Consider the following 25242-nt stretch of genomic DNA (forward strand, 5'->3'; position numbering starts at 1 on the left):
CTGCCTTTAATGAATAGTAACTGTCATTAATGAACAGTAATTACCTTTTGCATCTCCACCCTTGGAGCCCTCCCCCTAACAATAGGTAATAAAATATTAGTTTTTTTTGTTTGTTTAAATAATGTAAAATAAAATAAAACATGGAAATGGGGCTGCAGGCCCTCGGGCTGACACAAAAAAAATAAAAAAAATGCCTGGCCCTCGGGCTGCAGGCCTTTCAATTCCCCACCCCCCTTGTGCTTGGGCTCCCACCCTCACTCGGGCTCTCCAAGGCTGGAGGGTTGTCCATCGGGCCTCAGACCATTTCCTAGTGCCTGTCCCCCGAGCAATCCACAATGGTGGACTTGCTCTAAGCATGATAAAGTTCAAATAGCACAAAGCGTTTCCAAACAATCTTTCCAATTTGCCTCAAAAGCAAGAAGCAGTGCATCCTCATTATCTTCTAGTCTCTACAACCCTACTTGGATACAAGGGTTTCACTGAAAAGAATTTCATATTTCAACATTTGCACTTAAAAACACGATCTACAATTTATGTAGAGAAAAATTAGCATGTGAAAATCTTAATGTCACTCTGTACAAAACCAAAACAAATCTCAAGATTGCTAATACCAAAGTAATAGCGGAACAACTTAGTGTAATTCGTAACAATTTGGTGTTTATTCATAGATTAAACATACATATTTATAGAACGAATGACCATAAACTAGTACAAAAATTGAGGAACGGGCAAAGAAACGCGGAAGGTCATAAGGTGATATCATGGATGATTCCTAATCATTGATGTAAGTGTGGAGACAGCCACATCAATGGCCGGAGTCAACCATGTTTGCACACATGGGCAACCATCCCAAGCGTTCTCAATTTGAATTAGAGACAATTATTCCGTTGCAAAGTTATCTTTGCAAACGTCCTATCGTTTTAACAAAAATATTTGAGATATGTTGCACCTTCTATCGTTTTAAAAGTTCACATTGAGATACTTACACGTGCTGTATCAACATGTCTGCATATCTCTTTACACAGAAGCCATCTCCAGAAATGAGTAGAATATGAGCACTTTGTACCCTAATCATCTTTGCTGTCGTCTTCGGTGCCATCTTTGTACATGTTGGCAATCTGAACTTCCCAGAAGTGTGTGAGAAAAAATATCCATAGAATACAATCTTGTATTTCAAATTAACTTTCTTCACCTACTTCAATGATCTGGCTTGCTCCAGAGATTTAGTGTTCGTTTGGAAGTGTTTTTAAAATGGTTAAAAATGTTTATAGTGAAAATGTTTATGGAACTATTCCTCAGCAAAAATGCAAGAGAATCTCAGAAAAATATTTTAAGTGCCTTTAGAACCTAACAATATTCGTGCTAAAAGCGTTGGGACAAAATGATATCAAGTCTAGCACTTAGAAGCAGAAGTACAGACCTGCCCATGTAATTGTCCTTAACTGCATTGTTTTGACAACCAAAAAACATATGAATAGAACTTCTAAATTTCATTAACCTTCTAACTTTCTAACCGGAAAACTTCCGTTACTAGAGATTAAGGGGGAAAAGAAGCTCATTTAACAGAGTCCCAAGCACGCAAAAAAGTAGTTCACTTTGTGTGCTTGTTGTCTTCAGTCAAACCATGTTGCACACATTTCAATGAATATCAACCTATGCTTAAGTAATCTGATGAATGATATTGAGAGAATTTGTCTAGTGTTGACACAACTTATCTAGATAATGCCTAACAAATATTACATTAAACATTTGATGGGAACATATAATATATTAGTTGTTGCACTGTTGCTATTGTTATAAGACACATGTATGGATATCCTTAATTAAGCATCAAAGGGCACAATCAACTTTATGTAATGTTCACATGTATTTTTTCAATACTCCGAGTGGTTCTGGAACTACCTTACTCACAATATACATCACGCACCATGTATAAAGGGAATCATCCATAACATTTGTGTTCTGGCTTCCCATCAAGGGTATGTCGTGTTTAAATTCTCTCCTCGATGTGTAGTAAAGCTACTCATGAAGTGGTTGCCCTTGTGTTTAGAGAACAGAGTGTTTTTAGGTGGGATCAATTTGAACCCATTTGACTCCTTAATATTTTAGTGGCTGATACAATAACATTGGCTGATGCTATAACATTGGCTTATCTTTGTGAAAAGAAAAGAAAAAATAGAAGATGAGTTACTTATTAGTTTAGGAGAACTTTCTTCATGTCTAAGTTTCTTAACATGAAAAATTATTTTGTTTATCTTTAATCTATTTTAAATTAAAAAATTATTTTGTCATCTAGTACTGCGGTTTAGTGGTATTCCTCTTCACTCGTAAGTGAGAGGTTTTATGTTCGATTCTTGCAAAATGCGAATTTGAACCATATCATAACTAGTCCATTGTGAAACTAAGTCCAACCCCCCTCACATTTTTTACACTTTTTACACTAAGGGGAGGGAAAAGTTCGGTTATACCACACAATCGGCAACCTAATTGGTATCGAATTCACCAACCATAATATTCAAATATAAGACATTTCACTTCTAAATTAAGATAAATATCACCAGATTGTACTATTAAGTAATCACTCCCCTCACTTTTAATGTAGGTTATATCGTTTCGTTTGTTCACAAAAAAAAATGAAATTATCTTATTCACCTAGAACTTGTAGCAAGACAGCACGTGTCCTTCAATAGGATAACTTTGAACCCGTAACCATATTTAATATTTTTTCTGCTAACGTTAATGTTTCTATCCGTATTTGATTATCAATAAAATCAATTTATGGTTTGTAAAATTTCTAGATACAACATGAGGCCTACAAACAAATACTTAATTGAATAAAATGTTTGAAGGCCCCAATCTATGACACATGATAAATGACATTGATAATACAGCAATGCCCTCGTTAACAAGCTACTCGGTGCCATGTCTTGTGGGATTTTGAATTTTCTAATATTTTGGACCATATGGCGATGATCATCAATTAATTTAAAAAGTTGAAGAACATTACAAATATTATTATCACTTTTTACTACGATCTAATCGTATTCTCTTTCATTTGTAAGCGAGATGGTTTAGATTCGATTCCTGCCAAAGACGAATTTGAACCACATTATTGTTAACTCGTTGTGAGACCTAGCCTACTCTCTCACCTTCTTAATGCAGATAATATCTTTTGTTGAAAAAAAAAACATTATAAACATTATTTGGCCAAAAGATTAATTAAAAAATGATAAAGAACGACGATTCTGAAATAAGGGAGCAATAATATTGTATTATGTTGTTCATAGAACAAAAAAAAAAAAAGATATTCACCAAAAGTTATGCAAGATTTGTGAGATTGTCTTTACAAACTTCCTACCACATATATTTGACCATTGTTTTTTAAAGGGGGAATGGGGAAGTGATTTCCTCTTACACATTATTATATATTATGACATTTGAATTGAATACAATTTTTTTTTAATGAAACGATAACGTTAATAGGCTAGATACTTAGTTGTTAGGGGGAGAGGGAGAAATCAGTGAAGATCAAACTCGTATTAGGGTGCACAAATATGATTATTTTTCGGCACTGAGGTAAAACATCATCTACTTGAATTGAATAATCTAAAAGACAATCAAGAGACAAAAATAAATAGAGGTGTGCATAATAAGAAAATGGATTTGCGAAAATAATTTCTTATTTTAAAGTATTATTCTAACAATTCGTCGATTACCTTAATGTTAATGTCTCATCTTTAATGCAGGTGCTATCATCATTCAACTGACATCTAAGCTCGTGAAGGTTATTATAGAGTAACAATTTTGGCAATCTCAGTTTAACTTATAACACACACATTGAAACAAATGATAACGGAAACCCTCCGAATCTCCGACCAAGTTGACAAATTATCTTAAACAATTTGATTTCGTGTCAAACACACGGTCCGGTATACTAAATTTCATAAAACAATTGATTGAAAGTGTGAAAAAAATAAAATTCCAACCAATTATATTATAATACTTGGTGTACCAGATTGTGTTCCCGGTATACTGAAAAATTTCTATTTGATTTCGTGTCAAACACACGGTCTGACACACTAAGTTTCATAATACAATTGATTAAAAACTTGAAAGAAAAAAAAAATTCAACCAATTATATTATAATACTTAATGTATCAGATTGTGTTCTCAGCATACTGAAAAATTTCTCGTGTTTTATATTGACAACATGACAAGATTGAATAATTTACCCTCCAAGTTGTAGTTAAATAGAAGCAAGGTGAAACTTTTGACTTCATTTTTGACTTCATCTGTATATATAAAGACCATTCACTGTCATCAGAAAGAATTTTAATCATCCCTGGCTTTCACATGACAATAGGGTCAAAGTTAAAACTGTACAGAAAAAAAAAAAAAAAAAAAAAATATATATATATATATATATATATATATATATATATATACATGTAAAATAATACAAACATGGCAAAAGCTAACCAAACCAATGGAAAAGCAGAGAGAGAGAGAGAGTCGTCCCGTTGAAGCCGAAGCAGCCACTGTTCTTTTTCTCCGGTACTAAATTGTGCCTTTTTTTTTTTTTTCTCTTTGAAGCATTTTATCAAACACTTTACACGCAGTCGTAAATACAACATATATACAGACGCATATATGCTTGCACGCTGCAGAGTCACTGTGTGTCGCCAAACTCTCTGCAAATGCCTTAAATGCGGGCGTCCATTTCCACTTCCTCCATTTTTGATCAGCTTCTTCTCTTTGTTTCTTTCTGTCTGTGTTTTCTTGTCTCGTTGTCTCTCCCATTCTCATATACCAAATTTAGATTCCTGATTGGTTTCAAGGGTTCCAACTCTCTCACACTACCTCTTCTATCCGATTTACTCCACCGTTCAAAAACCCACAATTTGTTTTTCTGCGGTTTTCTGACTGATCTGAGCCGCAAATCCGCCATACTGGGTTTTGCAGGTTTTGGTGACGACCCAGAAGCCAAAAGCTTTAATTTTTTTCAGAAAACGAAGGAAGCAATGGAGGGTAGGATGAAGAAGTATAGCCAAGTGAGTCCGGAGAGGGCGAAAGTGTGGACTGAGAAGTCGCCCAGGTACCATCAGAACCGCAAAGTTCCTGTGGTTTACTATCTCTCTCGAAATCGGCAGCTTGAACACCCCCATTTCATGGAGGTTCCTGTAACCTCTCCCCAAGGGCTCTACCTCAGAGGTATTCAAAGTTCAAATTGTAAAAAATGAATTTCTGGGGTTTTTCTTGGTGGGGTATTTTGATTTTCTGGATTTGTTGAGGACTTATTTGTGAATCGTAATTTTGTTTGGTTGCAGATGTGATTAATAGGCTTAATGCTCTGAGGGGCAGAGGGATGGCTACCATGTATTCATGGTCTTCTAAGAGGTGAATTTCTAGTCCTTTTTTTTTTAATCCCAAGTTTTTGAAAATGGTATCTTTTAAGGCAGTTTTGTAATTACTTTGGTTTGGTTGAATGAGTGCAGAAGCTATAAGGGTGGATATGTCTGGCATGATCTCTCTGAAGATGATCTGATTCCTCCGGCCCATGGAAATGAGTACGTACTCAAAGGTTCTGAGCTTTTTGAAGAATCGAATTCAGGTAAATGCGGTACGTGATTCAATTTCTCTTTGTTTGGTTGCTAGGAATTGTAGTGAATGATTTCAAACTTGTCATTTAATTGCACTCAGAAAATATAAGTGCTTAATCAGTATTCACCATAATTTTCGATTCCATGGATAAGAAATTTAAGATCCTAAATGTGGATAATTTGTTTATTCATCCATTGTTTCTGTCCAGGTCGGTTTAGCCCGTTGGCAGAAATAAAAATCCAGAGCTTGAAACAATTACCGGAACCAGCATCTTCTAGAAGCCAAGATGATTCTTCATCGTCGTCAAGTTTGAATGGGAAGGAAACAAAGCTTTCTCAAGAATATGAGCTCTCTCCTCTGGTTCAACATCCCGAAGGCTCTTCCAGTGCATCTCCAGAGTCTACGGTTGGAAAGAATTCTTCGTGGGGCGGTTCACTCAGCTTGACAGAGTACAAGGTTTACAAGAGTGATGGTTTGGCTGATGCTTCTACACAGACTGAAGAAAATGGGAACAAACCTAAAGCATCAGAAACATGTACAAGGGGTGTTTCCACAGATGATGGATCATTAGAACCGGATTGCAGTTATTATCATAATCGAGTGCTGTGTGTGAAAGAGAACTCTGCGATTTGCAGTGATTCAGTTTCCCCTCCTCGGTCTTCCCCCAGCCCATCTTCATCAGGTGGGAAGACTGAAACTTTGGAATCCCTTATTAGGGCTGATGTTAGTAAACTCAATAGTTTTAGAATAGTTGAAGGGGAAGACGTACGGATGCAAAACAATCCAAGGGTTAAGGCTACTAATGTACTTATGCAACTCATCTCGTGTGGTTCAATATCAGTGAAGGATCACAGTTTTGGTCTTATTCCAACCTACAAGGCCCAGTTTTCCCATTCCAATTTTCGCTCCCCATTATTCTCCACTAAAGTAATGCTGGGAGAGCTGGACTGCCTATCAGAGAATCCAAGGCTAATGGGTTTGAGATTGGAAGATAAAGAATATTTTAGTGGGAGCTTGATTGAGACTAAAATGCTCAAGGAGGAAGATGGACGTACAGCTTTAAAACGATCATCTTCATACAATGCTGACAGGTTAGCCTAGTCCTAAACTTATCTTTCAGTTCTTTTAGAAGTTTACTTTTGTTTTAAACCATGAGTATTTTAGGGTCATCTCCTAACATTTAGTAGTAAGATTGAAGTAAATTTAGTCAAAATCATACTTAGGATGGTAAAAATTGAGGTGCAGGGCTGTTTATTAGGGAACTTATACAGTTTACTTTGATGGTGAAAGCCAGGGATTCAACCAGAGTTAGGAAGTTTCTTACTACCTACCAGAATGTCAATTCTTAAATCTGTTGACTCAATTATAGAATTTGAATGCTTTAAGATGGGTCCATACGTACGAAGATCCACAAATCTAGGGCCATCAAACCTTCCAAATTGTGTTCTAAGTTGATCAACTTGAGCTTGGGTCCCTTGGATGCTGCTTCATTGTTGTCGATGCAAGTGAATTTTTAACTCAAAGGTTTGGTATATCACACAAACAAGAGAGCACAAATTTGATGCAAGTGCTTTATCAAAAGCATGATCGGTTCAATTAGGCTTCTCACTTCTGAACATCTAAGTTAGGCCTGTTCAAGCAACGGGAAACCTTGAAGTAACAAGTTTAAGTTGGCTTCGGTTTATTAGGGTAGACGGGAAATCTTTTTTTTTGTCAAGTAAAGAGTTTAGCTGTGGTAAGTTAACTTTATAAATGTGTACTTTTATGACTTTTGTAATCCTCCATGTTTTAAATAATTTTCCCCTTGTCTCTGGATATAGGTAAGGTTAATCTCATTGAATTTGTGCTGTCTTGCTTGTGTGATATATTTTGGTTTCTCTTCTTTATGATGAATGTGCTTCTACTGAAATTTTAATGAATCATAAAACCTAAACCTGTTAGATCAGATGTTATCACAGTTTGACGCTAAAATAAAAAATTATGTCAAATCATGAGTTTTTCTTTGATCTGAACAATTAATGACGCAGATTCACTTCTTTCTTTTGATAAAATGATCCGATTCATTTCTGATGCTAGCTGAAACAAATTCATGGGGCTACATGTCCCAGGTCCACCTAGTTGCCATCTTTTGGAGTTCCTCTTATTTGGGGATAAGTTTGTCCTAGTATTCTGGAGTTTTTGTTATAAAAGTTATGTGGGTAATAAGAAAGGATTAGCCTCTTTGGAATTTGTGGATTGGGAATTATTTGTATCTGTTTGGAAGGGTGGTCATCGCTTAAATGGCAACTGTCCATATTTCCGATAGCATCATACTTGCAGTTGTAACTATTTTATGGTTCAAATGCTGAACTTATCAACTTGCAGAAGTTGTAAGAAGCTGGATTCAGTAGAGGACAAAGAGGAGTCTACATCAGGACGTTCGAAATGCATTCCAAGATCAATCAAAGCTTCACTGAACAAGCATCCACGAAGTGAATCTATGAGATTCCCCATTTCCGATAAGCCAAGGAACTCCTCAGATAGAGTTGATGGTGCACATATCAATACCCACAGCGTATCCAATGGAGGTAGCAAAAGAATCACAGACCCTTCATCTCTTAAAAAGCAATCGAAAAGGTTAGATTCGTTTAGAGAAGAGAAGGAGAAGGAGAAGGTGATCAAAATCGAAGAAAGTTGAGTGCCGAGTCCTCCCCATTTTCACCCTGTTCAAATTTATTACCATAATCCAGTTTTGTTCTTGTCAATATTGGTTGACATTTTGTTTGTTTTCCGCCAAAACAGGCTTGCTTCTGGAGCTCGGGTTATAATCCAATCAAGAGCACTTTTCGATACCACTGCGGTTGGCAGTTCGTAGACACCAGTGCTGAAGATAAAAGCAAGGGGTAATTTTTCAGGTGGTTTGAAGTTCAAATGATGTAAACTTATTGGCGGGTAAGGCAAAAGGTAATTTTTTTGTATATCTGAAAAGTAAAAAGAAAGGAGCAAATCACTTATTTGCAATGGGGATGGTCCTGGTTGTTGGTGGACCTACTCCATTTCCTGAGATATGGAGTTGAATTTTTGGGTGGGGTTGTTCAAATGGGTTTTCTTTTCCCCTTTTTATGTAACTAGGGTTTCAAAATCTTCCTTTTTACTGCCCTGCTTTAATTTTAGAACAGTTTCTCTAGCAGCAGCATGGTTTAGGTGCTGCCTGCTATTACCAAAGATGTGTTTCAATCTCTCACTCTCTTTTTCTTTGGGAAATTACGACCCGTGGATGGTGCTATCAACACAACCATTTTCAATTCTCACATACCCTTCTTAATTTTCGACTGTCAGAATTGAAGATCAAATGACAGAAATTAACAAGCGGAGAAAAATGTGTGTAGATGGCACCACTCATTTTGGCGAAATCTACAATGCATTAATGTTGAGTTGATTCAACCTGTCAGACATGATTGTTTCATCTAAACATTCAAATTCAGTCATTCAGCTTGAGCAATGTATTGCATTAAGAGCGCAACTTACATGAAACGGATTTACTGTACTGGTGTGAAAACGGGTTTACTATACTAATTGGGTTCCAACATCTCATTGGATTCCTTGTGTCTTGTTGTAAAGTGGTTTGACTCTTGGACAAAAGGTACTTTTGACTCTCATTTCTCAAATAAAAAATGTCCTTCGAAAGCTCAAAGCAACTTTACCCTTGTTGACAAACTAGATCTCTTCTTTTAGGACAAAGTAGCTTTCCAGGAAATGGGGTATGGGCTGTAAAAAAAAAGTACCAAATCTGGTCACGTTCGAGACTTTCCGAATTCTCCATTCGAGTATAAACATCATATCAACCATGTTACACGGACATATTAGTTCCAAATATCGACACATATTGGTAAAATTAGCTTGAAATTGTTGAGTCCCCATATCTATATGCTGGTTTGCATCATATTATTGCTATGATGTCGGTTTTTTATACCAATACGTTAGTATAGTGTTATTATTAATACGATATTGATATCTGATTGCGATATTGAGGTTTACATCGTTCGAGTCGCTCTATGTGCTCAGTCCGGGTCATGTGCAGCGTATGGTGGTTATACATGTAAGTAGTAGGGTCTGTGGGAATAAATGAAGTGTACTGTATATGGGGACTTTTCCTTGAAATTTCTTTTGCTTTTTCAAGGCAGTGGAAGCCGTGAGGGATGGGATTGAGAATAATGTTTGGTTTTTCTCTTTATACACCAAGTGCAGGGTTTTATTATTTTTTTGTTTTATTACTCTTAGGCCAACAAGGTTGGATTTACAAGGCATTTTAGTTAAAATAGTTCTTAAGATCGGCATAACTCTTCAATTTGGTTCTTGAGATTTGAAATCGATGAAAATGGTCCCTGAGTTTGTCTATTATCAATCATTTTGACATTTTCGTGAAAAATCTCCACTAAATAAGAAAATAAAAAAAAAACAAAAATACTCTCAATTTTTGACAAATTATTTTGACTTGTTTATTAAATTGAAGGTATTTTGTTGTTTCGGTCCCTATTTAATAAATTTTTTCACGGAAAGACTAAAATGATTGACGATGAATAGACTTCAGAGATCACTTTTATCAATTTCAAATTTTATGGATCAAAATAAAAAATTATGTCAATTTTAAAAACTATTTTGACTAAAAGCCATTTATAATAAAAGCGACTGTTGGGTGAGTCAGTCTTCCAGCGGCCTGTCTCGGTGTTTTGCATGTTAGGGTGGTGGAGACTGGACTGGACATGGACTGGATTGGACTGGACTAGAGAGTATTTGCGTTGCATATCAACTATCAAGTAGTAAAGTCCTTTCTCGTGACTATACATGCAATGTGATTGCACGTGTTGGATCTTAGTTTGTGTTTAAGAGGGACAAAGATTGTCTACGCTCCCACTTTCGGTGCCCTCCCGTGCCCTCCTGTTTTGTTTGGTCATGGTTAAACCACGTCAACATTTTATATTGTTTTTTTTATAGAGATAATAAGACAAAAATGAATAGTAATATAAAATGTTGACGTGGCTTAACCGTGACCACACAAACAGGAGGGCACAGGAGGGCACCGGAAGTGGGAGGGCAGACAATCCTTGTCCGTTTAAGAGAGCCTTGGCTGTCCCGTCAAGATTTTTCTACCATGCACGACAAAATCACGAATGAGAATCCTGGAAATTCTCAAATCGTGTACATTTATCATACATCATGCAGTCAGAAATCATTTTAAATATTTTTATTTAAAATTAAATATGAATAGTATATGACGAAAACTGATTGCACGATATACAATGAACGGACACGATTTGAGGATCACCAAGATCCTCACAAAAAGGATCCAAAGAGGATCTTCATTCCAAAATCACACAATAATTTGCACAAATCTAAAGCTTATTGCAATTGATAGATTGCTCGGTTACGATGATATATATATTTTTTTTAACTTAGTGCGTCTGAAATTTAAATCGTCACTTTCATATTTAGTGTGGAATATTATTTGTGCTAAAATAAATAATAATCTTAAAACGCTTCTTATTCAATTGGGCAATTTTGTTGTATATTAGAGAAAGTGTCATTCTCAGTCAGTGCTTTAGAAAGATACTCTAAAATTTCTATAAACGAATACTTTTGAGACTAAGAAAGATAATTATTTGAGAGAGATTTTTGCTTGACAAACGATTACTTACATTAAGGGGATGAAAGTGGGCATAATCTCACAATGAGCTAATAATAATGTGGTTCAATTCGGATTTGGTGATAATTGAACTTAAGAATTTTCACTTGCAAGTGAAGAGAAATACTATTAGACCGTAGTATTAAATAACCATTTTAAAGAGATATTATATTAATAAAAGAATAATTTATTAATTTATTGATAAAAATATTTATTAATTAAAAAAAATATTTTTGTCATAGGCCTATTTAACTAAAAAATTATAGACGGAAAAAAGAGAGGGTCAGATTCGCGTTGGCATAAAGTTCAATCCATGTGGGACGGGTTTCACATTATGCTTTGTTGGATTTGTGGGCACACGAGAAAGGATAAGATTAGGAATGAGGATACCCGAAGTAAAGTAGGAGTAGCTGAAATTGAACTTCGTTGGATTTGTGGGCACATAAGAAATGATAAGGTTAGGAATGAGGATACCAGAAGTAAAGTAGGAGTAGCCGAAATTGAAGGAAATATGAGAGAAAATAGGTTACGGTGGTTTAGACATGTGAAACAAAAGCCTACTAACACTTCGATTAGAAGATGAGATCATGGGACAGAGATTCAGGGCTGGAGGGGCAGAGGAAGACCTAGAAGAACTTTGAAAGAGATTCTAAGAAAAGACTTAGAGTACTTGGATCGAACGGAAGATGTGACACAAAACCAAGTGCAACAGCATTCTAAGATTCATATAGCCGATCCTACTTAGTGGGAAAATACTTTGTTGTAATTGTTGTTAGCATCTTCTGTGCTTTTTTTGTGCAATATGAATGAGACTTTTTTGACAAACTGATTGATCACGTATTTGTTAATGTTTATGTATATGAGGATGAATGTATTCTTTAATTTTTAAATTTATTGGATAAGTTTTCGACCCGCAGCATCGGGCGGGATAAATTCTTATTTTCATCTAAAAAGCTTATTTCATCTGACTTTTCAACATTTTAGATATAGGGCATGTGCCTGGACAAAAGATGGCAAAGGCTATACTAAAACTAGATGTCAGCATCACTCACTGTGGACCGCATTTACAATCGGATACTCAGCTAGAGGCTCCAACTTTGACTGAACATCAATCGGAAATATCCTAGGACATTTGATTATAGGAATGAGAGGAAGGAAGGTTCTAAGAGAAAGGGTTCTCATTTTTTTATAAAAATGGAAATTAAAAGTATAGTTTACATTACATTGAATTTTAATGATTCGAATCGTTTATTTTTTAAGTTGCACCTTATAAATTATTATTGCAAAATATTAGCCAAATTGGAAATATTTAAGACATCTATTTGGATTCAAAGAATTTAACGAATATTTTATTATATAAGAAACAATGAAATTTCATCTTGATAATTAAATAGGCAAATGATTTCAGATTGAATTGAATTTATGCAAGAATGATCTATGAATTGAGACTTACAAAATAGACCGTTCAGATCGTTAAAGTTCGATATGGAATGGGTCCCACACTTAATCCTCATATATATTTTTTTTTCAAAAAAACAGAGAACTCTTTGCATAAAAGGCTTGATGAAAGGAAATAGAAATTGAACCACTGATATTTCATTTTTATATTATCTATTCTAAAGTTGGAGAGCAATTGGCCTGTTCATGGCTACAGTAAAACAAATGTGCCTCGATTTCACTCTATTTACAACGATGCCAGCCAAATTAGGTTGGGTCGGGAAGGTAATTCTCAAAAGTTCAGAGGGTGATTTTGTCCATATGGTTTAGCATGGAGCCACTCGATTTCATGATATTTACAACAATACCAGCCACATGGGGCTGGGTTGGGAGGGTAATTCTAAAAGTTCAGAGGGTAATTTTGTCTGTTTGGTTTAGCACGGATCGCTGGGTTACACGCGTGCACTCTCCTCTCATCTCTTTCTACGCGAGCCCTCTCTCATCTCTCACTCTTCCTGTTTCTGTCCTTCTCAAACCCTAGTGGCCACAACTCCATCTCTTCCGTTTCTCTCATCCCAAAACGGAAGAAAGATGGAAAATCAGGGCTCTTCCATTTGCTTCCACAGATTTCTCGAGCTTCGGATCGCTAGCCTCCGTATGAAGGTTCGTCTCTCTCTCACTCTCACTTTTGTTTTTTCAATTCGTGATCGAATTTTCTTTCCAAGAATGTTACATCTGTTGCCTTCGGGAAGAAAATTTTAACCTAGAAAAGCTTGGTTTTCAGGAAATTATCAATCCTGTAAGTTTTTCGAGTCTTACATCTTGGGGGTTTTGTTTTGCTCAAATATGGGGTTTTGTGATTTTGGATTTACAAATAGATTGAAATTTCCTTTTATTTATTTCATCTTGGGTGGGCACTTGAAAGCGAAAACTGCAACCAAAACACGAACCAAATATAACCACATCGAACGGTTTGGTTTTGCCGTTTCAAAACGGTTTCGGTTTGAAACCGAACCGAATAGGGAAAAAACGGTTTGGTTTCAATTTCGGCCCTTCGAAACCAAACCAAAACCAAAACCGCATACCTTTATTAAATGTTAAATTCTAATTGGTTATTTTCATTGAGTCCATACATTTCGTATGGACTCAACCACATCATAACATGGCTACATAACCCTTTATTTTCTTTCTTCTAGTCCGTAGACTCTGTGTACTCTTTCTCAACTTTATTCATCTCTCTCTCGGTCTCCAGTCTCCAGTCTCCACTCTCTAGACGCTCTCTCTCTCTCGGTCTCCCCTCCGGCCTCCTTTCCTCTTCATTCAAGGATTTCCAGCTCCTAGCTTCTAAATTTCAGAGTGCTAATATGGTAAGAACTATGATTTATAACTTGTTTTAGTTAAATTTACTTATAGATTTGAGATTAATTTTAGGGTTAGGTTTAGGGTTGGGTTTTGAATCAAAAGGGTGATTTGGCTTTTCGTTGGTTATTCTTCGATTTTTCTTCGTTCATGAACATTAGAATGTCAATTGAAAGCATATATGATATTTGCATATTGGTGACATGAGAATAATGGGTAGTTAGGTTTCTGCCCAGTATAATTTATTAATTTTAGTAAATTTTTACACAAAAAAATTTAATGTGCAATTGTGCATACATTAATTTAGTATACATATATTTTGTATGTGTGTTTGTGTAGCAGATGCCTTACATTGCTTTTGCAGTTTTTTGAAGGCATTGTTTGCAATCGATTGCTCAATTTATCAACTTTTCCAGTGGGTGTTTCTAGATGAAAATTTCTTGAAGGCATTGTATGAATTATGTTGTCATCAATTAGGTAACGCGAATTTGTGATGGTATCAGATCCTAAACTTACGCTAATCGTGAATTTGTGATGCACCGAGGCAAGGAAGTCATTAAACAGACTGTCTGTTGGGCAAGTCCTTGACAATATCATCTACAATTTCTGACTTTCTGTGAGAAGGCTTTGGCTTAGTAAGCCAAAAAGTGCTCTTCAAACCGCACTTGTATTTTGGATTTGTGAACATGAATTTATTAACTTGGTTGCCTCAAGTTGAATTATTTTGTTGTGGTCCTTGTGGATGTGAATTTTGTTGTCATCAACTAAGTAACTATAATAATTTTTTCAAACGATGAAACCAAACCAAAAGCGTTTGAAACCAAACCGAACCGAACCAAATGATTTGGTTTCATTTCGGGTTTAGCCTCAAAATAGTACCGAACCAAACCGTAAAAACTTGTGGTTTTGATTTTGGTTTCATTCAAAACTGCACCAAACCGAACCGCGCCCACCCCTAGCCACAACTCCATCTCTTCTGTTTCTCTCATCCTATAACGGAAGAAAGATGGAAAATCAGGGCTCTTCCATTTGCTTCCACAGATTTCTCGAGCTCCGGATCGCTAGCCTTCGTATGAAGGTTTGTCTCTCTCTCACTCTCACTTTTTTTTTTCTTTCAATTCATGATCGAATTTTCTTTCCAAGAATGTTAGATCTGTTGCCTTCGGGAAGAAAATTTTAACCTAGAAAAGCTTGGTTTTCAGGAAATCGTCAATCCTGTAAGTTTTTCGAGTCTTACATTTGGGGGTTTTGTTTTGCTCAAATATGGGGTTTTGTGATTTTGGATTTACAAATAGATTGAAATTTCCTTTTTAAAAAAAAAAAATTTATTTCACCTCCCACTCAGAACCTGATACTCGGTGACCTTTAGAGCAAGCTTCATTCTCTCTTCTTCTCCAACCATGGTTCCAGATCCACTGGGCATCAAGGTGAGTTTGATATTGGCCATATTTTTTAGCTTTGTTAGTGCATCTAATTTATTTTTTTGGATTGGTGGTTTTCAATTTAGGGATGAATATTGTGTTTAAAATTTTCTTTTGTAAGTTTGGGGGTTGTGTTTAAATTTTGCCTTTCTAATTTTGTGGGTTTTCTGTGTGCTTTTGGATGATTTGATAATTAGACAAAATCATGAATTAATTAAATGTGGTGTCTTCCTTTCTCCTCTGTTTCTTTAGTTGTTGGGTGAAAGTGAGCATGGGTTTATGATAGAGCTATTTAGGGGTGGTTTGGGAGTGAGGTGCTTAAAAAAAAAAGCACCCATGAAAAAAAGCTGTGAGGGTTTTAGGTGTTTGGTAAACTAAAAAAAAAGGGCTTATTTTGGAAGCTGCTGTGAGAATAAGCTGAAATCAAAGGAAAAAGTTGAAGCTGCTATTTGCGGCTTTGGAAAACTGGCTTTTTTTCAAAGCACACGGAGCTACAGTGCTCTTTTAATGAAAAGACCCAATATCAGACTGATTTTTTTTCCAAAAGCACTTTTACAAAAAAGTTTACCAAACACTCTGTTGCTTTATTTCACAGCTGCTTATTCTCACAGCACAACCACTTATTCTCACAGCACAACCACTTATTCTCACATCAGCTTTTTTTCAAAGCACAACAATACCAAACCAGCCCTTAAAATGATAGCCGGAGAGAGAGAGAGTGAGAGAGAGAGAGAGAGAGAGAGGGGGGTTATATAGTAGGTGTATATAGTGACTCAAAAGTTAAGGCATACTGACAGAAAAATGCACAGATTGGTATGGTAAAAATGAAAAAACAAAGAGAGAAAAAAATTGAACCTAATAGAATATAGAAAATTAAAAATTGAACCTAATAGAATATAGAAAATTAAGTGTTTAGGTGAGTTGATATCAATTTCAGATATGTAATCGTTGTGTAATCAATTTGAATACAGCATGTGGAACACTTTGTATTCAGGTTGTCTTTTTCTCCCCTTTTTTCTTTCTGTTTATTTAACTTCGGATTGGCTGCTTTATTTGTTTTTCTAGATTATATATTTTGATCTTCTCTAAAAGCTTCTGTATCGTCCACCCGTCACCTGCTTCTGCTCCTCAACTTGCTTGATTTTTTACATGTGTCAGCAATTGATTGCCTTCTTTTGGAAAAATGCTAATGGAAAACTGAATTTCGGTTGTCTGATTAATGGTTTTTGTTCTTCATTTTACTAACATTTTTGTCCATTTTCTCCAACTCTCTCTTGCAGCAAAATCACCGCCACCACCCAACAAACCCATGATCTGGAATTTCAAGTACTGTGCATGGAGGGAGGTAAAGTTGTTATCTTTCTCTACAAAGTGTAGATTCTTTATTTCGGGTTTCATTCGTTTGCGTTTTGTTTTCTTCGTTGGCAATATTGGTTTTTTTTTGTTAATTGTTGAATTGCGGTATTGGGTAACTTCAATTTTGCTTCAAATTGTAGTAATTACCGTGCAAATTTACATTTTTGTGTGAAATTGGAGAGAGTTTCGGTTTTGAAAGTTATATTTGCAAATATAAAAAGAGATTATGTTAAAAACATGGAGGAACTAAATGCGTGTTTAATTGCCATTAAACGCAACCTTTTAGCTATGTAAATCAAGAGGATGGCTCTGCAAAAGGAATTGTTTCCTCTCTATTTTTTCTCCGACTTCTTTTTTATTTATTAATATCGGTTTTTCTTCGTTTCTAAATGATTCTCATCGGTTTTTTTGCAGTTATCTGTGGAGGTTTAGTTGAACATGGAGACAATATCCAGTCGCTTGAAGGCTGGAATGTCTGGTATTGCTCACCTGGTATGTTTAATTTTCATTGAATTATGAGATATATCTAATTTAATTGGCAATTTAAGTTGACCAATACTTTCTGGAAGAGTCCTGTTAAACTGGGATGAGACCTGATATTGAACTGGGAAGAGTCCTGTCAAACATATCGGATATATCTTCATTTAAATTGTCGTTTGACATATCAAGATCCTTCAACTTCGCCTCACTAATCCCAATTTTCAGTAGGATTTCCACCTCTATGATTGGGATTTCGACAACGGTAATACTTGGTTGGGTGGTAAGATAAATCCTTTTTGCTTCATTTGAAGCATCTTAACCACTTGGATTTGAATTACAACAATTTCAAGGATTGCAGGTTCTCCAACAACCCATTTAGGTGGAGATTTGATTCCGTATTGTTTACACATCTATCTTAAATGCTGTCTTGTAGAATCTGTAGTTAATTCCAAGTTTACTATCTGATGTGCTATTGGATGCTATTTTTTGAAGATTTTTCTTTGCAATTTAGTAATTGGACTGCTCCTTTAGCTGTATGAACTCAGTAAAAGTATCAGGTTGTGGACTCTGAACTGTTGATTCTCTACGGTTTCTTCTGCCTTGTCCAATTGTTATCATTATTCCAATTGGGTAATTTTGGGTTTTTAACAATGCTTATTTGTTTATTGATAAATTATGGGGTCCTCTTAATTGGGATGGTATTATTCCTTCTAAATGTAAATTTGTCTTCCAGTTCTTCTAAATGTAATTTTTCATATTTCTTCTGTGTGCTGATTTATTCAATTTGTTGAATTTTGAAATCACTTGATGAAATAAAATTTCCAAAATATGTTAAGAGTACTTATACGCTTCTGATTCGAGTTTAAAAACAACATTTACATTCATAGTGTCTCTTTTGTTCAATGGATAAACAAGTGTAGATAAACTCGATTATGTCAAATTGAATGCTTAATGCCCGCTACCTGTTTGATAAAAGATGCCAGTGAAGCATGCCCACGCACACGGTTTTATAGGTAATTTTTCTTTGTTCTTCGTTTTTGTGTTTATAAATTTGGACTTTTATGGTGAAACATTGATAGATTTGGAATTTTATGGGTGAAACATTGAAGAATCAAACGTTATTACTTTTTACTGCAAAAATTTTGCATATTTTGTTCTTCAATTTTGCCAGAGTTAATTTCAAATGCCAACTTTCCTTTTTCCTTTTTCTAGGTAATTGATCGTTATGCGGTTTGTAAGTTGGATTTTTCTAACTGGTGGATTATCGAATTGATAAAATTGGGGAATTTGATTTGTAGTGTCAAATTGGTGCAGCATGAGTTATGGCAGCCGGAACAGAAGGGGTTAATTGGTATTCTTCCCGTTCAAGATGCTGCCAAGGCAGCAACAGTGGACTTTGTGTTTTCTATCATTTTTGTTCGTTCATGATTATATTGAATGTTTTTCAGGTTAAATTTGTCTTATTCATGTAGTTAAGGCTGATGCATTCAAGTCCCGCAGCATTGCGCGATCATATTACTAGTGTTTACTAAAATAAGAGTACTTAAATTAGAAAATTTAGGTTTTAACTCATAAATAGTTTTTCTGCTCCAACTATTATGTACATCATTCTAATTTAATTTTATGAATATTTTAACTTAAAAATATTTAGATTATGATAAGTGAAAAATCACTAAACCGACACTATGAAACTCGTAGATCACTATGATATAATATGAAACACATCAAAGAATACTTTTTTAATTATTTTTAGTCGTTGGATTTAAATTTAGACCGTTTTTTTTTTAATCGTTTAAATTTGATTATATTAACTCCGCCGTGTAAGTTTATCTTACATTGCCGGTCCCAAGCCCGGATAAAGGAGGAGGGGGAGGGCGTCAGGTAGTCGACAACCGGCACTCCATGATTACGTCGAATCCTTATGAAAATGAATCCAGAACGAAATTGCGCTAAAGCTAGGGCGTCACCCGTAAGTGGCGCGCTGTGTGGCCCAAGCACAGTGATAAGTGAGCAAGCGGCGCTGTATCTCCATCGGCATCCGGATGCAGTGTTAAATGAGCAAGGGGGCTATAGAAACTTCTTTTCGAACGACTCCACTCAAAGTTGTTTGGGAGCATATGCTCTTATCAACTTTACACGGGACACACAAAAGAAGTACTTTGATCCTATTAGACGGGGAAGGGTGAAGAAGCTAGGACAGAAGGGTAGAGTTCAAGAGAGCAAAATGCGTTTAGGAACGTGGAATATAGGAACCTTGACGGGAAAATCTATGGAAGTAGTAGAAGTTATGGTGAGGAGAAGGATAAATATTATGTGCCTACAAGAAACTAAGTGGGTTGGTTGTAAGGCAAAGGATCTAGAAAACTCAGGGTTTAAACTATGGTATTCGGGCACAAATAGAACGAGAAATGGTGTTGGCATCATCGTGGACAAGACCTTGACATAAGATGTTGTAGATGTCAAGAGGGTAGGAGATAGAATCATGGCAATCAAGATTGTAATAGGACAAGAACTTATCAATGTGATTAGTGCGTACGCACCTCAAGTAGGGTTGGATACGAGTTCGAAGGAGAAATTTTGGGAAGACCTTGGAGACTTGGTGCAAGGAATTGCTCGGACGGAGAAGTTATTTATAGGAGGAGATTTAAATGGACACGTGGGCAGGGAGACAGGCAACTATGGAGGTTTTCATGGTGGCCATGGTTTTGGGGAGAGAAATGAGGATGGGGAAGCTATCTTGGATTTTGCAATGGCATATGATCTCTTCTTAGCCAACACCTTCTTTAAGAAGAGAGAAGAACATGTGATCACCTACAAGAGTGGGTCGTAAAAAACACAAATAGATTTTCTTCTAATGAGGAAATGGGATCGTATAACTTGTAAGGATTGCAAAGTTATACCAGGAGAGAGCGTGGCTAATCAACATCGCTTGTTGGTGATGGATGTACATATCAAAAGAGTGAGAAAAAAGAACAAGACTTGGAAGTGCCCAAGGACTAGATGGTGGAATCTAAAAGAAGAAAAACAAGCCATTTTCAAAGAGAAAGTAATCACCCAGTGTGTGTGGGATAGAGAGGGGGAAGCTAACCAAATGTGGGATTCCATGGCTAGTTGTATCCGAAAAGTAGCAAAAGAGGTATTAGGAGAGTCCAAGGGCTTTGCCCCACACCAAAAGGAATCTTGGTGGTGGAATGAGGAGGTACAAAAAAAGGTGAAGGCTAAGAAGGAATGTTGTAAAGCCTTATACAAGGATAGGACCGATGAAAATGGTGAAAGGTATAGAAAAGCGAAGCAAGAGGCGAAAAAAGCTGTGAGAGAAGCTAAGTTAGCGGCTTATGACGATATGTATAAGCGACTAGATACCAAAGAAGGAGAGTTGGATATCTATAAACTAGCTAGAGCAAGGGAAAAGAAGACAAGGGACCTAAACCAAGTGAGGTGCATCAAGGATGAGGATGGAAAGGTTCTTGCTACAGAGAACGCGGTTAAAGACAGATGGAAAGGTTATTTTCATAATCTTTTCAATGAAGGACATGAAAGGAGTGCTTCTTTAGGGGAGTTGAGTAACTCAGAAGAGTGTAGAAACTACTCTTTTTATCGTAGAATCCGGAAGGAAGAAGTGGTTGTAGCTTTAAAGAAGATGAAGCATAGAAAAGCAGTAGGCCCAGACGATATACCAATCGAAGTGTGGAAAGTTTTGGGAGATACAGGTATAACATGGCTCACTGACCTTTTCAATAGGATTTTGAAAACGAAGAAGATGCCAAATGAGTGGCGAACGAGCACTTTGGTGCCTATCTACAAGAATAAGGGCGATGTACAAAATTGCATGAACTATAGGGGTATTAAGCTAATGAGTCATACAATGAAGCTCTGGGAGAGAGTCATTGAGCATAGATTGAGGCAAGAGACACGGGTTTCGGACAACCAATTCGGGTTCATGCCAGGGCGCTCAACCATGGAGGCAATCTATCTCTTACGAAGATTGATGGAAAGATATAGAGATGGGAAAAAGGATTTACACATGGTCTTTATAGATTTGGAAAAAGCGTATGATAGGGTCCCAATAGACATTCTTTGGAGGATTTTAGAGAAGAAAGGAGTACGAGTAGCATATATCCAAGCTATACAGGATATGTATGAAGGAGCAAAGACTGCCGTAAGAACTCATGAAGGACAAACCGAAAGCTTTCCCATAACTGTAGGATTACATCAAGGCTCATCCTTAAGTCCTTACCTTTTTGTGTTGGTAATGGATGAGTTAACAGGACATATTCAAGATGATATTCCTTGGTGTATGCTTTTCGCAGACGATATAGTGTTGATAGATGAAACTCAGGAAGGGGTAAATGCAAAGCTTAACCTTTGGAGAGAAGTGTTGGAATCTAAAGGTCTTCGCCTAAGCCGATCAAAGACAGAATATATGGAGTGCAAGTTCAGTGCAAATGGAGGCCAAAACGAGTTAGGGGTGAGGATCGGAGATCAAGAAATACCAAAGAGCGACCGTTTTCGTTACCTAGGATCTATCTTGCAAAAGAACGGAGAATTAGATGGAGATCTCAACCATAGAATACAAGCTGGATGGATGAAGTGGAAGAGTGCATCCGGCGTGTTGTGTGACCGCCGTATGCCACTGAAGCTTAAGGGAAAATTTTATAGGACGGCAATAAGGCCGGCGATGCTGTATGGCACAGAATGTTGGGCGGTGAAGCATCAACACGTACACAAAATGGGTGTAGCGGAGATGAGGATGCTTCGCTGGATGTGTGGGCACACGAGAAAAGAAAAGATTAGGAATGAGGATATCCGGGGTAAAGTAGGAGTAGCCGAAATTGAAGGAAAGATGAGAGAAAATCGATTACGGTGGTTTGGACATGTGCAAAGAAGGCCTACTGACGCTCCGATTAGAAGATGTGACTATGAGACAGAGGTTCAGGGCCGAAGGGGTAGAGGAAGACCTAGGAAAACTTTAGAAGAGACCCTAAGAAAAGACTTAGAGTACTTGGATCTAACGGAGGACATGACACAGGACAGAACACAATGGCGTTCTAAGATTCATATAGTCGATCCCACTCAGTGACTTGGATTTTCCAAGTCTCCAACCGAGAAGTTTTCCTCACTCGGGAAATTAAGGGAACACTACCTCAATCTACATGCTCCACTCACAAAGCTTCAACATACAAGCTTCAACAAAAGAAAATTCAAAGAACTTAGCGAAGAAGGTTTTGGTGTATTTAACACAATACGTTGAAACGAAGGAAAGCTTATTTATTGATCTCCCCGATAAGTTACAAATATTTACATATACTTGAGTCAAAATAAACAAACAAGAGGGAGCCTTCACAAAGGTTGCTTAGGAGAAGTCTCAGCAGTCGGTAGAGCCCCAGAAAGAGAAGGCACCAGAGGGGGATCATTCGGAGCCTCAGTACTGGACAGAACCCTAGAAGGAGGAGGCATCAGAGGTTGATCATTTGGAGCTTCATTACGCGGTACAGCCCCAGAAGACGAAGGCAATAAATGCCTTTGGAACAAACCCACAAATCTCTGATGATCAAGTAAAACCTGACCATCAGATTCCTTCATCTGGTCAAGCTTCCTCTTCATGTTTGTAGCATAGTCATGTGCGAGCCGGTGCAACTGTTTATTCTCATGCTTGAGCCCTCTAATCTCCTGTTTGAGACTCATCACTTCAGCCGCCAATGATTCAACTTGGCGGGTTCGAGCAAATAGGCGTTGGGCCATATTAGACACAGAACCTGCACACTGAACACTGAGAGCCAGAGAATCCTTAACAGCCAACTCATCAGACTGTTTGGAAAGTAGTCTGTTATCTTTGGGAGTGAGAAGGTTCCTGGCCACTACCGCAGCGGTCATATCATTCTTCATCGCGGAATCCCCAACGGTAAGAGGACCAGTAGGGGAGACGAAGGATGGGCGCCATATGTTGTCTGGAGAAGGCGGGGCTGCCTCTTCAACAAGGTTCAAGTCAAAACGACGGTTAGAGGGACCAGACATTTTCAAAGGTGTTGAAGAGAGAAGAAGTCGGACAAATCAAGATCTTAGAAGTGCAAGAATGGAGCTTCTACTGGTGGATATTCAAGTGCGCTTTGGAACTTAATGTCAGCCCCTATAAAAATCTGCACTCGACGAAGCTTCAAAAATCGAAGAGGCGCCTGCTCAGAAATCGAAGAGGCGTTTGCTTTCTCAAAAGCTGGGCTGCTCAGAGACCACGAGGGTCGATCTCAAAAATCGAAGAGGCGTTTGCTTCCTCAAAAGATGGGCTGCTCAAAGACCACGAAGGCCGATCTCAGAAATCGAAGAGGCTTGCTTTCTCAAAAGCTGGGCTGCTCAGAGACCACGAGGGCCGATCTCAGAAATCGAAGAGGCACCTACTTTTCCAGCCTTGTCAGCACCTGTCACACGCACACTCAGCTTTGCGGAAATTATGGGCATTCTGTCGAAGATTTCTGGCGAAGTAGAAAGCACATGCATCGTACTGTTCAATCACCCACTTCCCATACGCAACAGTAGCTCATGGGTACCACAGATAACTTTGCCAAAGTTCTCTGACAAAGTTGAGACACGTGAAGCTTGCAACTCCCACTACATCGCTCTGACCAAGAAGGGTAAAAGAATAGCAAACATGCCGAACCTTTACTCACATTCGAGAAAACACTCCCAACAAGATTGCTTGCTCCAAAATCGAAGAGGCACCGCCCTCTGAATCTCGAGAGCCAGACTCCCAACATGATTACTTTCTCAAAAATCGAAGAGAGGGTAAAGGAACAGTACCACTGCTGGATAATTGGAAAGTCCCTGTGTGTCAACCTCTGTGCTTCGTGGCAAGGTAGACTAGCAAACATGCCCAACCTTTACTCATATTCGAGAAAACACTCCCAACAAGATTGCTTGCTCCAAAATCGAAGAGGCACCGTCCTCCGAATCTCGAGAGCCAGACTCCCGACATGATTACTTTCTCAAAAATCGAACAAAGGGTAAAGGAACAGTACCACTGCTGGATAATTGGAAAGTCTTTGTGTGTCAACCTCTGTGCTTCGTGGCAAGGTAGACTAGCAAACATGCCCAACCTTTACTCACATTTGAGAAAACACTCCCAACAAGATTGCTTGCTCCAAAATCGAAGAGGCACCGCCCTCCGAATCTCGAGAGACAGACTCCCAACATGATTACTTTCTCAAAAATCGAAGAGAGGGTAAAGGAACAGTACCACTGTTGGATAATTGGAAAGTCCCTGTGTGTCAACCTCTGTGCTTCGTGGCAAGGTAGACTAGCAAACATGCCCAACCTTTACTCACATTCGAGAAAACACTCCCAACAAGATTGCTTGCTCTAAAATCGAAGAGGCACCGCCCTCCGAATCTCGAGAGCCAGACTCCTAACATGATTACTTTCTCAAAAATCGAAGCAACACCGCTCTCTGAATCTCGAGAGCTAGACCCCCAGCAGGATTGCTTTCTCAAAAATCGAAGAGGCATCGTTCTCCGAATCTCGAGAGCCAGATCCCCGACAGGATTGCTTGTTCGAAAACCGAAGAGGCACCACTTTCCCAACTTCAAGAGCTGGATCTCCTTGGATAAAGCTTGTCTGTAATCTTCACACGCAACATCAGCTTTCCAAATACCACAGACCACCTTTTCAAAGTGCTCTGACAAAGTTAAAACATGTGAAGCTGGCAGCTCCCACTACCGTGCTATGACCAAACAGGGTAAAGAAATAGCATTATTACTTGATGTTAGGGAGACTCCTATATATGTCGACCTCCATCCCCAACGGACAGGCAGACCTGTAAAAATGCTCAACCCTTCCTCTTATCTGAGAGGGCACTCCCAACGAAGCCTTTCGAAATATTCAGCTTTCTTTCCCGCCGATAACACCTCTGTAAACAAGCTATACTAGAGCAAGAAT

At 37.6% G+C, this 25242-nt stretch overlaps 1 protein-coding gene and 1 long non-coding RNA gene across 4 annotated transcripts; both read left to right on the forward strand.

The window, feature by feature from the left end:
- Positions 1-4465: 4465 nt before the first annotated feature.
- Positions 4466-8824, forward strand: LOC126588920 (protein SOSEKI 3). Of its 3 annotated transcripts, XM_050254084.1 has the most exons (7): positions 4466-4554; positions 4963-5211; positions 5328-5397; positions 5496-5620; positions 5810-6692; positions 7966-8272; positions 8381-8824. In XM_050254084.1, exons 2-7 carry the CDS (start codon positions 5022-5024, stop codon positions 8453-8455), a joined length of 1650 nt encoding a protein of 549 aa, XP_050110041.1. In that variant the 5' UTR covers positions 4466-4554; positions 4963-5021; the 3' UTR covers positions 8456-8824. The 3 variants fall into 3 exon arrangements, with proteins under 3 accessions (XP_050110041.1, XP_050110040.1, XP_050110039.1); XM_050254083.1 differs by lacking the exon at positions 4466-4554 and having other exon boundaries at positions 4562-5211; positions 7966-8273; positions 8383-8824; XM_050254082.1 differs by lacking the exon at positions 4466-4554 and having other exon boundaries at positions 4563-5211; positions 5496-5611.
- A 4360-nt stretch (positions 8825-13184) lies between these two features.
- LOC126588923 (uncharacterized) lies at positions 13185-18809 on the forward strand. Its single transcript, XR_007611669.1, has 5 exons — positions 13185-13363; positions 15262-15276; positions 15405-15486; positions 16761-16825; positions 17251-18809. It is a non-coding gene; the product is annotated as an uncharacterized LOC126588923 (long non-coding RNA).
- Positions 18810-25242: the final 6433 nt, after the last annotated feature.

This window comes from Malus sylvestris, chromosome 11, assembly GCF_916048215.2.
Source record: "Malus sylvestris chromosome 11, drMalSylv7.2, whole genome shotgun sequence".
Taxonomy (NCBI): domain Eukaryota; kingdom Viridiplantae; phylum Streptophyta; class Magnoliopsida; order Rosales; family Rosaceae; genus Malus; species Malus sylvestris.